Source organism: Elephantulus edwardii, unplaced genomic scaffold, assembly GCF_000299155.1.
Source record: "Elephantulus edwardii isolate Elephantulus edwardi_28Jun2011 unplaced genomic scaffold, EleEdw1.0 scaffold00177, whole genome shotgun sequence".
Lineage (NCBI taxonomy): Eukaryota > Metazoa > Chordata > Mammalia > Macroscelidea > Macroscelididae > Elephantulus > Elephantulus edwardii.
The window spans coordinates 4,575,813-4,589,451 of NW_006399927.1; the positions used below are offsets into that span (position 1 = coordinate 4,575,813).

The 13,639-nt window shown below is 39.6% G+C and overlaps 1 protein-coding gene across 1 annotated transcript in view; it reads right to left on the reverse strand.

The window, feature by feature from the left end:
• Positions 1-4,841, reverse strand: part of LOC102850783 (protein FAM19A1-like) — a 1,008,886-nt gene extending 1,004,045 nt beyond the window's left edge. Inside the window, exons 1-2 of the mRNA XM_006895951.1 lie at positions 4,368-4,841; positions 2,344-2,464 (exon numbers count right to left, since the gene is read on the reverse strand). Coding sequence (XP_006896013.1) covers positions 2,344-2,461 — 118 coding nt within the window. The 5' untranslated portion in view covers positions 2,462-2,464; positions 4,368-4,841. The remainder of the gene's footprint in view (positions 1-2,343; positions 2,465-4,367) is intronic.
• Positions 4,842-13,639: the final 8,798 nt, after the last annotated feature.

Below are 13,639 nucleotides of genomic sequence, written 5' to 3' on the forward strand. Positions count from 1 at the left end.
AGCTATTTCCTGAGTATACTCAAAGAGGGTAAAATAAGACACAGTATTTGATGGTAAGTTCTCATAATGTGCTACTTTAATTTAAAAGCAAGATGACAGAAACATAGAGTTTTAACCTTGGTATGTGACTTGTTGGCTGTGTGAGCAGCATAAGTTTACACATCCAACCTCCATAACGCCAAGGTGGTGGTTGTGAATTAGAGTCTTGTTAGTAATTGTTACTTTGGCCTTTACAAGGCACTTTCACCGACGTCACTTTATTTGTAGGCCTGCAATCTTCCCAAATGGGACACAGGATTCAGAGCTGAAGTGACTTGTCCGAGGTGATGTCACTGATGCGAAGTGTCAGAGAGGGTAGAGAATCCAGTATCTGACCCCCTTCCTCCCCATTGCACCCCCTTCTCACTACAGGTCAGGGATTTGCAACTGAAATTAGTTGAGATACTGATATAATTTGGAAAAGGGCTCACACCTCAGAGGCTGCTCACAGGCAATGTTCTGCGGGCCAAGAACATTCTTTCCTCCTGTGGACAATGGTTCTGGATCCCATATTCCAGCGACCTAACAAGGCTGCTCCCAGATACAAGGTCTCAGACAATTCATCCCATCTATTGCAACTTCAGGTTTTTGGGGGGGCAAATGGATGGATAGGAGTGGGTGGATAGGATAGGACCAGAGTGGGTGAACTACACCGTCCTGTTATAAATATTGTCAGACAAAGTGAATTAATCTTGAGAACAGTGTCTGAAAACCTCTAAATTAGTAGTTGTTTTTTTCCATTAGGTTAGGAGCCAACAAGTCGACTTACTACTCATAGGAACCCTGAGAACAACAGATCTGAACCTTGCCCCATCCTGTTCGTATTAGGACATTTTATTACTGAGTATTATAATTAATACAAACTCCTTACATTACTTGCCTGGATCTGTGACAACTCAAAGGCTTCCTTCTCAGGTCAGAAAGGTGATTGAATAATAGGATATAGCTTGGGAATGCCAAGATCCAAGTTAGCTTAATCTCTGGTCATAGCTCTGAATCTGGCGGTTCCCATCCCAGGCGCAGGGCGGGACACTCCAGCAGAATTCCCAGGGCCAAGCACGTTCCCCTGCCCACCTGCAGGGGCACCAGCGCCCCCTCGCTGTCCCTCCGATCCAGGGTGTGGAGAGAGGGGTTGACTGGGCCCTGGAAAGAGCCTCAAGCAGGGCCACTCTCGACCCACATCGTCGGCTGGGGGTTCTGCAAGCAGAAGGGCTGTGCTGCCCCTGGCCGGGCTGGCGCAGGGTCCGAGCTCCCCACCCCGGACGCGCCCTGGCTGCCTGCGGAGCCGGCGGAGGCACAGCCCCTGGACCTCGCTGCGCTGGAAACCAGGCGGGTGGAAGCTGACGGAGAATCGGGAGGGATCTGAAGGGGAGGCTGGGAAGGCTGAAGATGCAGGGCTCTGCGCACCTGCCAGCGGGGGCCGGGAGCTCTGCGTGCAACTGGTCACCTAAGCCCGGACTCTGAGGCCTGGGACGGTGCGGCGGGTTGGAGCCGCCGGGTGAGTGAAAGATATCGAGCCAAGCCAGAAACTAAAGGAGCATGGGAGGATGTCTGCCTGAGAACCAGCGAAGGCAGGAGCAATGAGAACTGGGGCCGCAATAAACAGCCTGGCAAATGAAGAAGACAAAAATCCAGACCGAAGAGGAACGACAAAGACTGAGAAAGCCCAACGCATACGGAACTAATACTCAGTATGAGGGGAGGGGGGGGGGATCGTACTTGTCACTGAAACTGTCAAGAGAAAATGAAAAAATAAATAAAAGCCATCAAACCCACTGGAGAGCAAGTCAAGGAAGAGGGAGAGAAGGAGGCAAATTAAAAAGACAAGAAAGAGTAAGTTACTTAAATTTTTTTCTTTGTTAACTTCTTTCCTAAGTTTATGTCCACCACTTCCACCTTCGCCACCTGAAAACAAGGCTTACAATCTTTGAATACAAAGGTACCTTAAGAATAGACACATTCTTTTCTCAATTGCACCGGTCGTATTTGCCACCACCCCACCCCCAGATATTCTGTTCCTGTGAACGTTATCCTGCCTCAGAAGAAGTTTTTTTCTTATTACTGGACAAAGCATTCCAAACCAAACCACTTTTACTCCTCAAGGTGCTTGAGGACATTTTATTTGAGAAGTTAACAAATGTGTCTGAGGCGATGTGGCACCCCCAGTGCCCTCAAAGCATACTGTCTTGGAGTTCACAGCAGGATGCCCACATTCTGACACCTTCTTCCCCAGGATGCAAACATCTGTTAAGGAGATGAGAGCTAGGCTGGAGGCGACTGCAGCAGAGCCAGCTCCAGACTTACCTGGTCTGTGCAGGTGGTGCTGCTGGAAAGTGTGCTGCAGAGACCCCTGGCAGAGCAGCATGGCACAGGCACTTATCCACAAATACAGGACCCAGGACATCGCAGAGACCATGGCCATTCTCTAAAGAGAACATGAGACAGGAAGAATCACCCCCAGCTTCAGGCCCCTAGCTCAGCCTGTCCCACTGAAGAAGGAAGAGGGGGCTCCCACGTCATGTTCCTTTGCTATTTTGCTGGCTGGAATTAATAATCTTGCAGAGGTCATGCCATGAAGTAGGATTGAGGGAGAGACCTTTCTAGGACATCATGAATGAGTATCTGAAATTGTACAAAACCAAACTCCACACGCAGATACAGATTGCCAAAATACAAAAAGTTCTGAACTCACAGGTAGCTTGAAACACCACCTGATGGTTTGAACCGCTGACTAAAAACCCCACTTTAAAGTCAGGCATTGAAAAGCTGCATTCTTCTGTTCTTGTTCTAACTTCATTGCAAGTCTGACATAAGCCTAAAAGGAAAGAGTGGGTTCATTTTCTTTTCTTTTTTTTTTAAATTCTACAGTCATGAATTTTTAATCACAATACTGTCTTCTAAACTAAGTAATCATTTCTCAGAGGCATGCTGTAATCTCCCAATAGAAACAAGTCTTTTTGGTTGGACTTGAGATCAGAAAGAATTGTCTTCAGCCAGAATGAGTTTTACATACAAGATCTATGCTTCTATTATAAAGCAAGCCATAATTTACAAGATTGCTTTTCCTGCTAGGATTCCATTGTGGCATTTGTTGTGTAGTGTTGATGAATATGCATATACAGGTGGTGTGTGTATTTTTGGATGAGCATATACCTTTTCTCAGGCACTGAAACTTTGACAGTTTCTCTGCACCTATAAGGATCTGGGAGCTACAAGGCTCAACTGCGCTACATATTGTCCAATTTCTCAAACAACACCTTATGCTGCATTTTATATTGCCAAATTAATCAAACTTGAGGCATCTCCCTTATTCACATAGTGAGAGGGAAGCGGTTATTTCTGTAAGAATCCCCTAACTGTACACTTTTTTCCTCCTTAGGAAGAGAGGGCTTTGGAAGGAAGATTGCTCTATTTTTTCCACTGTCATATCAAGAATTTCTATTACCTATTTAAAACCTGCTAGTGACTTCTCAGTACGACTCCTTTATTAATGTAAATGGGCACTCTTTACATTAATAATTGGGACATTCAGAGAAAAAAATATGACATAGCTAGATATACATATAGTATTTGCACACATAACACACAAGAGAGATCAACCTTTATGATTGTTTCTTAGAAGTACAATAGACATTTGATACCTTAATTAAATGAAAAGTAGAAAACCTTTTTTTCCCCAGCAGCCTGATACCCCAGTCTCTGATTCGGATAGACCATTCACTTGGTCATTAGTTTCACTGTCCACTGTTTACTTTTGTATGCAACATTCTTTGCTTGACTGTTCTGAAAACTCAGGTATAGAACAAGAAGGCAGTCTCTTCATTTGAGACCAATAGCAACACCCTTCCTCTAAACACTAAATGAAATGCACCTTGAAGCCATTTAAAAAAAGAAAAAAATCTCCTCAAACTATAGAGACAAAACAAAGGTAATTGTGGTTTGCATGTGCTGCTTGTGAATTTCTGTTAAAATGCATTAGAATAAAACTTGTTGGGAAAATCCTAGCACAATCTAAACTTGACAGTTTGTCAACGAATCTCTTTCTTGCTCACTTCTTCTGCCACATAGATATTAGCACTCAAAAAGATTTTACCTTTGCAATAATTCCTTCTCTCTTTTTCCCATTTAAACTTTCTTTAATTCTCAGCATTCCTTCCAAGCTTCCTGACTATCTTTTTCTGTTTACTTTCATTACGGAGATGCTGTTTCTATATTAAATAGGTGTTTTCCCCCTAAATAATGCATCTAGCCTTTCATAGTTCTCTAGGTTCAGTTAAATATGTTTCCAATCTGCTTTCTCAATCTTGAATCCTAAAGAGGCTTCTTACCTGAAAAATCCAGCCAAGAGCAGAGAACTCTATTAGTGTTCATTGGAAAGATCTAACACTTTTTAAAATCCATCTGTGCCACAATACGAGACTTCTGAAAAAACGGCTTCCCAATATTCTTCTTTATCAAGATTAGAAAAAAATTCTCTCTCTTCCAATCCTATTTCCAGAATAAAGAAGACATCAGGGTTTATTCAGACTGCATTGTCAGAAAAGGAGCCAAGGTTTGAGAGGTGGAAACCTTGTCATTTTCACCTTTAAATCATCTCCTGGCGTCACCTCTGCCTGGCGAGACCTTTCAAGTGATGGTGAGATACTGTGTAGTTTCCTGATGAGATTCAGTTTATAGTCAGTGACGGAGCACCCCCACTCCAGTGCATTCCGGGCAGAGTAAGGCAGCCAAATGCAGGAGCTGGGCTGCTATACTGTGCAATCCTGTAAGTAGCAGTAGTCTGTTTCAATACATCCTCCTCTGTAAAGTATCACATGTCTTAAAGTGACATTACCCCCTATTACAGCTCCCGTGAATGCTAATACCTGCCCACTAACTCTTCCACAACTCAAGCATTGCTTTAACACTTTCTTGCCTGATAATGTTGTCTCAGAGCTTTTACTGATACATTTCATTGTTAAAAGAAGAAAGAAGGAAGGAGAAACAAAAATATCTGAAATACAATATTGGTATTTTTATGCATAAACCAATTAAGATCCTGATTTTTAAAACCTGCTTAATAAATATAAATATATAATAGGCAATATTTAAGTCCAGGTTTTGGTGAAAAAAATACTTTTGTTGAAGAGACTTTTTTTGCCCCCTAACCTCTTCTCTCTCAAATAACCAGCTGGAAAATGTGTGGTATACTTAGATATTAAATATTTGGTTTCTAGTTTCTATGGTTTGAAATATTTTTCTTCAGAAGTAGACATGTGATTTTTTTCCTTAAACATCTATTTAAGATAATCTAGTTCTATTAATAGTGTTCTGGCATTCATGTTGAGCTATTCATGAAACACCTACCACATGCAAGGGAAGAGCCTGGTGGCGTAGTGCATTACAAGATGGGCTGCTAACTTCTGTAAGGTCAGTGGTTCAAATCCATCGGCAACTCTATGAGAGAAAGATGGTGTAGTCTCTTTCTGTAAAGATTCACAGCCTAGAAAGTCCAGTGGAGGTAAATCTGCATGATGGTAGAGAGTACAGGTTTTGATCTATATGTTAAGAGTTGAGGACAAAGTACAAAAAGGATCACTGTGATTTCCACATTTAGATATTATGCTGTCTATTTTGAATGTAGTGACTTTTACATTTGAATATCAAGATATTCATCATAATTTTCCTTCCTCAAACATGTTCTAAATTTCTTCTAGTTTTCTTCAGGAATTATAAAGAAGAGGTGATTGTGCAGTGCATCATTGCAATCCACTCTCTGCTATTCATGTGAGAGAACATCAGGGCCCTCCAACTAAGCAGATTTGTCCCCTAGTCTTGCATGTGGCATAATACACACATAATGGCCCTTTGTAGCATAACAACTGTTCACTAAACTTTACCGCTAAGCTGTGTGTCATTTCCAACTAGATAGCATCTAACAACAACAATTCTACACTAAAAAAAATTAGTAAAAAATGTCAAAGTTCTAATCACCATTTGGTGGTTCATTTTTATTGTGTTGGTAAATCACATATTAAATGTTTATATATCCTGCTGTGGTAACATAGGGAGATCTAGCAGCCTCGTGGTAAGGAGCTGCACTGCCAACTCTGAAAACATACAGTTTGAACCCGCCAGCTTCTACAAGGGAGAAAGATGAGCATTTCCTCTCATGTGATTTACAGCCTCTGAAACCCCACTAGAGGGTCAGCGATGGGTGTGTTCTGACTTGCAGGTATATAACAACAACATTGTCATAACATAACAGAATAACAGGTCCTCTTGTTAGTTGCTACTGAATCAATTTTGACTCATGATCTCATGTATTGAACTGCTCCATAGGATTTTCTTTGCTGTAATCTTAATGACAAGACTGCCAAGGTCTTTCTTCTGCTGTACCAAAGGGTGAGTTCAAAGCACTAACCACTGGTATGTTGCACCATCTAGGGACTCTAATGAGAACAACAGCAGCAGCTAATCATAGACTCTTCACTGTATTTTTCTAAGTATGTTGGCAATAAGATAAAACTTGTTGCTCATAAAATAGAACTTGATCCTTTTTTATTCACTCCATAATACTTGTTTTTGTTAAGTGACATCAAGTCAATTTCAACACATAGGAAATTCATGTGCAACAGAGAGAAACCTCCCCAATCACTGCTGCGCTTGACTATGTATGTCTTTGCTGTCACAATGCCAACACATCTTGGGAAGAGTCTTCTTTCTTTTTTTTTGTGACTGTGACATTAGTTTTTTTTCATTTCACAGACTGGAATCTAATGAGAAACAGGGAGGATAAGTAACTTGTTCAAGGTACTACAGCTATTAAGTATACTTGGAACAGGGCAGGTCTCGTTCAAAAGTCCATATCTTAAATAAATGTTGAAATGCGAAATGCTTAATGGGAAAACTAACTTTTCCCCCCCTGCTTTTGACATTTAAAAAACATTATTATTCATTTCATTCTACAGGCATATATTAAGCCCATGTTAGGCATTGGATTTATTCATGTAAGTAATAATTGGTTTTGTTCTTATTTTTGTTATGCTAATGAATTGCTATTAAAATGAAAGTACAATTTTCCAATATAGGCTACTATTTTTAAAACTGTAACTATTACGTTTTTAATTTCTAGAGATTAAGGTTCAACACAGCTATTGACCTGTATGCCAATTCAATTTCATAAATTGAAAGTGCCTTTTAATGGATTATGTTCATGATACACAGATAGGCATTATTGGGAATTTATAATGATCATAATAAAGACTAAAAGAAAACACTTTGTTGTTCAGGCTTGAGTGGTTTTTCTCTACACATGTATTACAGGACAAGAGTATCAGCATAGTTTTATTCTTTTCTGCCAGATACCTTTGATCTCATTTAAGGAATATTACTCATCCTAATAGTACAAACTTCAGTATAATTGTCCTTTAATGGGCATTTTATCCTTTCTTCCAACTCAAAGCAAAATTATTGATACCTTTCAAAGAAGTAAAATCTTTTCTTCTCCTGTATATTCCACTTCTTGACCCCATTGTGCTTGGCTGGACCTCTAACTTCTAGTGATCAAGATGTCAGTAGAATAGATGGGTTAACTTTGTTGGAGCATATACTTATAAATTTGACATCCTCCAGACTTCTCTTTCTCTTGAAACAGGGACTCACTATTCCATCAGCCTAGATCCAAGTAACTACAATGAATAGAAGGCCTCCTTGTCTTCTTCCAACCCAAGATAAATATACTTAGGGAGCTATTCTTCAATCAATTGAGACTTAGAGATTTTTTTGTTTTTTTCACTGTTGTTATGTGACATCAAGTCACCTGTGACTCGCAGTGACCCTATGTAGAACAGCTCTAAACCCTGCTCTATCCTGCGCCAATCTTATGTCTCTGACACACCCCAGTCACTGAAGCAATCCATCACATGAAAACTATAATCTATATTATTCATTAAATAATAAAAAATAGAATTTTTTTTCACGCAAAATGTGCTAGTGCACATCCTTAAGAAATAGCAGTACATATCAGACAACTTTTCTGCCTTCGCAGTGCTTCCTGTAATCAAAATCCATTGCAAAAAATTTAATAGGGTAAGAGTCACACACTCATCATCACTTATGCCTGTTCAGACATTTAGACACTGCCTGAGCAGTGTTTTGAAAGGCAACAGACAACACCACCATTGACTTAGGTCCTTCTGCTTCATGAATATGAGATATCCTAAGCATTTGAGTATTCAGACCTTGATGTGAGTGATACACCTAAAGACAGACATTACACATAAGATGGTATATAAATAAATGTACATATGCAAAAGAGAGAAATAAAAGCCTACTCACCAGAACTCTTTCCATGGACAAAATGACAGTAATACAGAAAAAAACTACTGGAGGTAAAAGGTGAGACACTAAAAACTAAACCAAGCCAATTACCACTTAGTCAATTCTTACATAGCAACTCTATACGGCAGAGTAGAATAGCTCTTCCATTGGGTTTTGGTGTCTTGGAATCTTTACAGAAGTGGGCTGCCTCATCTTTTTTCCCATAAAGAGGATAATGGATACAAAACACCTACTTTTTGCCTGGCAGTCCAGTGCTTAAACCCACTATATAACCAGTGTTCTCTAGATACTTACATAGTCAAGAATATTCAACAAGCTGTGTGACTATTATATAGTAACATTACCATGTAATAGTCACATACACTGTTGTATAGTGAAAGAAACAGAATATAAGGTGAAAGGATGGACATCTGATTCTAGAGAAGAAAAGAAACACAGGAGGCAAAGAAGAAACCCATCAGGAAAGCAGAAGGAGAGGACAGAGAACAGAGGTGTCTGGTGAGGATTTGTACTGGAAAACCGTTCTGTGGTGTATGGCTCCTGTATGTGTCTCTACAAAATTCCTGTAAACATCTTTAAAAACAATAATGTCACACATACTTAGTGCGATTAAGCTAGGCGGAAAGCCTATGAATCAACTAAGTCCTGCATCTTGCCCAAATGTTCTACCATTTATTTATTTGTGGACATAGCAGGCTTAATTCCACTCTCATTATTTGGGGGTATTATAAATAAAAGTTACCATTCCTATAGTTTAAAAACAAACCACTTAATAATTTGAACAACTTGAATTCATGAATGTGCAAAAAAATTGAGACACACAAGATTTTATGTCTATATTTGTTTTGAAATTGAAAAACTACTGAAGGAACTTGAATAAATTACATCTGGACTGAGAAACATTTCACATTTCAATCCAATACAAAGCAATGTGGCTTAAATGTAAATAATTCAAATAAGTTTCAAATAGTTCTTTAAGTAAGGCATTTTAGTTGTGATTTCAAATACCTTCTATTTCTCTTGTTCCATTTCAACTGAAATTGGAGGCACATACAAAAAACCCCAATCATTGGCATTGGTACTTTGTCTTGTAATCACATGCCTGCTGTAGCATTTAAGCTTGATTTCTCTCTCCTAATTATATTAAGAAACTCAACAGCTGGTAGGGAGCTCTAAGTGGCCTTGTGGTAAAAACAAAAATGAAAACAAAACAAAAAAACCCACCAAACAAACAAACGGAAAAAACACAAAACAAAACCCAAAAAACTGTGCAGCAATTTAAAAGGTGCATGATTCAAATCTGCCCGTTGCTCCTGTGATTGTTGTTGGTTGTTATGTGCAGTCAAGTCACCTGACACTAATAATGACCCTATGTACAGTAGCTCTGAAGCCTTCCTTGTCCTGAGCCAGTCTCACTGACTCTGACACGCCGTCTCCCTAATTACTGTATCAATCCATCTCATCCAGGGTCTTCCTCTCCTGGACTGTCCCACTACCCTTCCAAACATGTCCAAGGATTGGTCCCTCCTGGCCACATGCCTAAAGAATGTGAGATAAAACTTCAAAATACTAGCCTCCAAGGAGATACTTGGTTTCACCCTCTTCAAGACAGACCTATTTGTTTTCTTGACATGGTATGTTCAAGACTTTTCTCCAGCACCACAATTCAAAGGCATCAATTCTTCTGTCATCTTTTTTTTTTACCATTGAGCATTAACTCGTTTTCACTAGTTTATTTACAAAATTCTAATACAAATTAGAACAAATTCTTTCAATTTCCCTCATCCCCCCCCCCCCCCCCGGCCCATCAAATTGTACAACCCCTTGTACATCCATATCCCTCTGCCTGGATCCTTATACTCATTCTACATGAACAGTCTTATACAATATTTATCCTTGTGTGACTGAGTTAGTTCACTCAGCATAATGCTCTTCAGTCCCTCCCAAGTTAGGTAATAATCTACAAAGTCATTGCTCCTGTGTGCTGCATAGTATTGCATTGTGTGAATGTACCATAATTTCTCAATCCTTTCTTTGTGGTTAGACATCTGGGCTGTTTAATGCTGCTATGAACATGGGTATACAAATCTCCATTTGTGCCTCAGTTCTCATAACTCTCAGGGTATATTCCAAGTAGTGGAATAGGTGGGTCATACAGAATTACTATGTTCAGCTTTTTGAGGAAGCACCAAACTGCCTTCCAGAATGGTTGCACCGTTTTATTATCCCTCCAACAATATAGAAGAGTTCCTTTCTCACCACACCCTCTCCAACATCTATTACTTGTTGCCCTGTTAAACTTTGCCACTCTCACTGGAGTGAGATGATACCTCATTGTGATTTTGATTTGCATCTCTCTTATTGCCAGTGGTTTGGAGCATTTCTTCATGTATCTGTTTGCCATTTAAATATTATCCTTTGTGAAAATTATTTCCATGTCTTTTGTCCATTTTGTAATTGGGTTATCAGTCTTTTTCTTGTGGAAGCCCAGGAGTATTCTGTAAACTTTTTTATAAGACTCTTGTCTGAGATGGTGTTACCAAATGTTTGTTCCCAGTATGTAGGTTTTCCTTTCACCCTGTTTGAAAAAGTTTTTGTTGTGCACAGAGATTTAATCTTTAGAAGGTCCCATGCATCAATTTTATCCTCTTTAGATTGTACATTTCTGGTTGCATTTGGCAGTCTCTTTATACCTTGAACTAGTGCTTCTAAGCTTGATCCCAGTTTGTCTCCTGGGAACGTTATGGTTTTGAGCTTTACTCCCAGGTCTCTGATCCACCTTCAGTTGATTTTTGTGTATGGTGTGAGATGTGGATCCCGTTTCAGCTTTCTGCAGGCACCATTTGTTGAAGAGGTTATCATTTCCCCATTTGATAGCTTTGATTTCCTTGTCAAATATCAGTTGGCCATAGATAGCTGGGTCTATTTCTGGCTTCTCAATTCTATTCCATTGGTCTATGTGCCTGTCACTGTACTAGTACCGTGCTGTTTCGATTACCACAGCTGTGTAGTAGGTTTTGAGGTCAGGGAGTGCTTTGTCTCCAACCTCACTTTTGTTTCTCAGAATTGTTTTGCTTATTTGGGGTCTCTTGTCTCTCCAAATTAATTTGATGATTTTCCTTTCAATCTCTTTGAAAAATGAATTTGGTATCTGGATTGGGATTTCGTTGAACATGTAAATTGTCTTTGTTAGAATTGTCATTTTCACCATATTGAGTCTTTCTATCCATGAACAGGGCACATTCTTCCATTTATTTAGGTCTTTTATTGTGTCTTGAAGAAATGCTCTGTAGTTTTCTTTGTATAGGTCTCTTGTATCTCTAGCTACGTTCACTCCTAAGTATCTCAATTTGTGGTTGGCTATTGTAAATGGTATTGCTTTCTTTATTTCCATCTCTGAGTTCTCTTTGTTACTGTAGGGGAATCCTATTGATTTTTGGATATTGACCTTATATCCTGCTACTCTACTAAATTGGCCTATTAATTCTAACTTTTTTTTTGTTGAGTTATTGGGGTTTTCTGTGTACACTATCATATCATCTGCATATAGCTACAATTTAACCACTTCATTGTCAATCTGAATGCTTTTTATTTCCTTCTCTTGTCGTATTGCCGTAGCAAGCACTTCTGACACAATATTGAAAAGAAGTGGTGACAGTGGGCATCTTGTCTGGTCCCTGTTCGCAAGGAAAATGTTTTTAGTTTTTTTCTATTGAGAATGCTCTTATCCTTAATCATTGACCAGTGAGCCCTCTGATGTATAGCAAACAACTGTGAAGACCATGGCCTGGGTCAGGCACATCTTAGCTCTTGACTGACATTGTTGTTTCCCAGTATTCTGGAGAGGTTCCTGACAGTAGATTTACCTAATGCAAGTCTTCCTTTGATTTCCCAGCTGCTGATGCCAAGTCAGTTCTGGATGTCAGTTCTGGAGCCGAAGCAACTATGACCTTATAAACAACAGATCTGAACTTGCCCTATCCTGTGCCATATCCATCAGCCCAGATATGCTTGAGCCCACTGTTATATACATTACTTCAATTCATCTTGTTAAAGATCTTCCTTTCTTTCTCCAATTCTACACCATTCACAGCTTGATGATGAATTATCCAGGGACTGGCCCCTACTGACAGCAAGTCCAAAGAAGGTGAGACTAAGTTTTGCCATCCTTGCCTCCAAAGAAAAACATGGTTGCTCTTCCTCCAAGACAGATTTATTTTTGTTGTCAGTCCATGGAATATGCGATACTCTTCTTCAGCATCACCAGTCAAAGGTATCCATTCTTTATGGGCCATCCTGATTCATTGTCTAACTCTCAGATGCATACGAAGCAACTGAAAATATCATAGCTTAAATCAGACACACCTTAGTCTTTAAACTGACATCTTGTTCTTTATCACTTTGAAGAGGTCCTTGATGGCAAATTTTTTTCCAGTGCAACACGCCTTTTGACTCCCTGACTTCTGATACTCTGATATTGATTGTGGATTCAAGTAAAATTAAATCATTAACAATTGTTACCTTCTTAGGTGAAGACAAATAGATAAATTCTTTTGACTAAGTATGATATTACCCTATATTTTTAATGGCATAGTCTAGTCTAGTCTTATCTATAGGAAGTTGTAATGCTAATCTGAAGGTGCCTAGTTTGAATTCACCACATGCTGAATCTGAGGAGGACATGAAGCACTTGCTGCAGAAGGTCAAGGACTGCAGCCTTCAATATGGATTAAAGCTCAATATCAAGATAACAAAAGATTCTCACCACTGGGCCAATTGGCAGCATCATGATAGACAATAAATAGATCGAGAATATTAACAACTTTAGTTTGCTTGGCTCCACAATCACAATCAAAGTTTGCTCTTGGGACCAGCAGCCAGGAAATCAAATGATGAACTGCATTGGTAAAGTCTACTGTCAGAGACCTCTCCAGAGTACTGAAGAGCAACTATGTCAGTCTGGGGACTAAGATGTGCCTGATCTAGACCATGTTCTTCACAATTACATGCTATGCATCAGGAAGCTGGACAATGACTAGGAATGATAGAAGGAGAATTGACCTCTTCGAACTGTGGTTCTGAAAAACAGTATTGAATGTACCATTGATTGCTAAAAGAACAAACAAGTTCATCCTGGAGAAGGTGAAACCAAGTTGCTCCTTTGAGGCAAGGATTCTGAAGCTTTGTCTGACATACTCTTTGATTGACTCAGTGACTGGGGTAACGAGGGTAGGTGGGTCGAGACAAAAATGTTGGCTCAGTTTAAAGCAGGATTCAG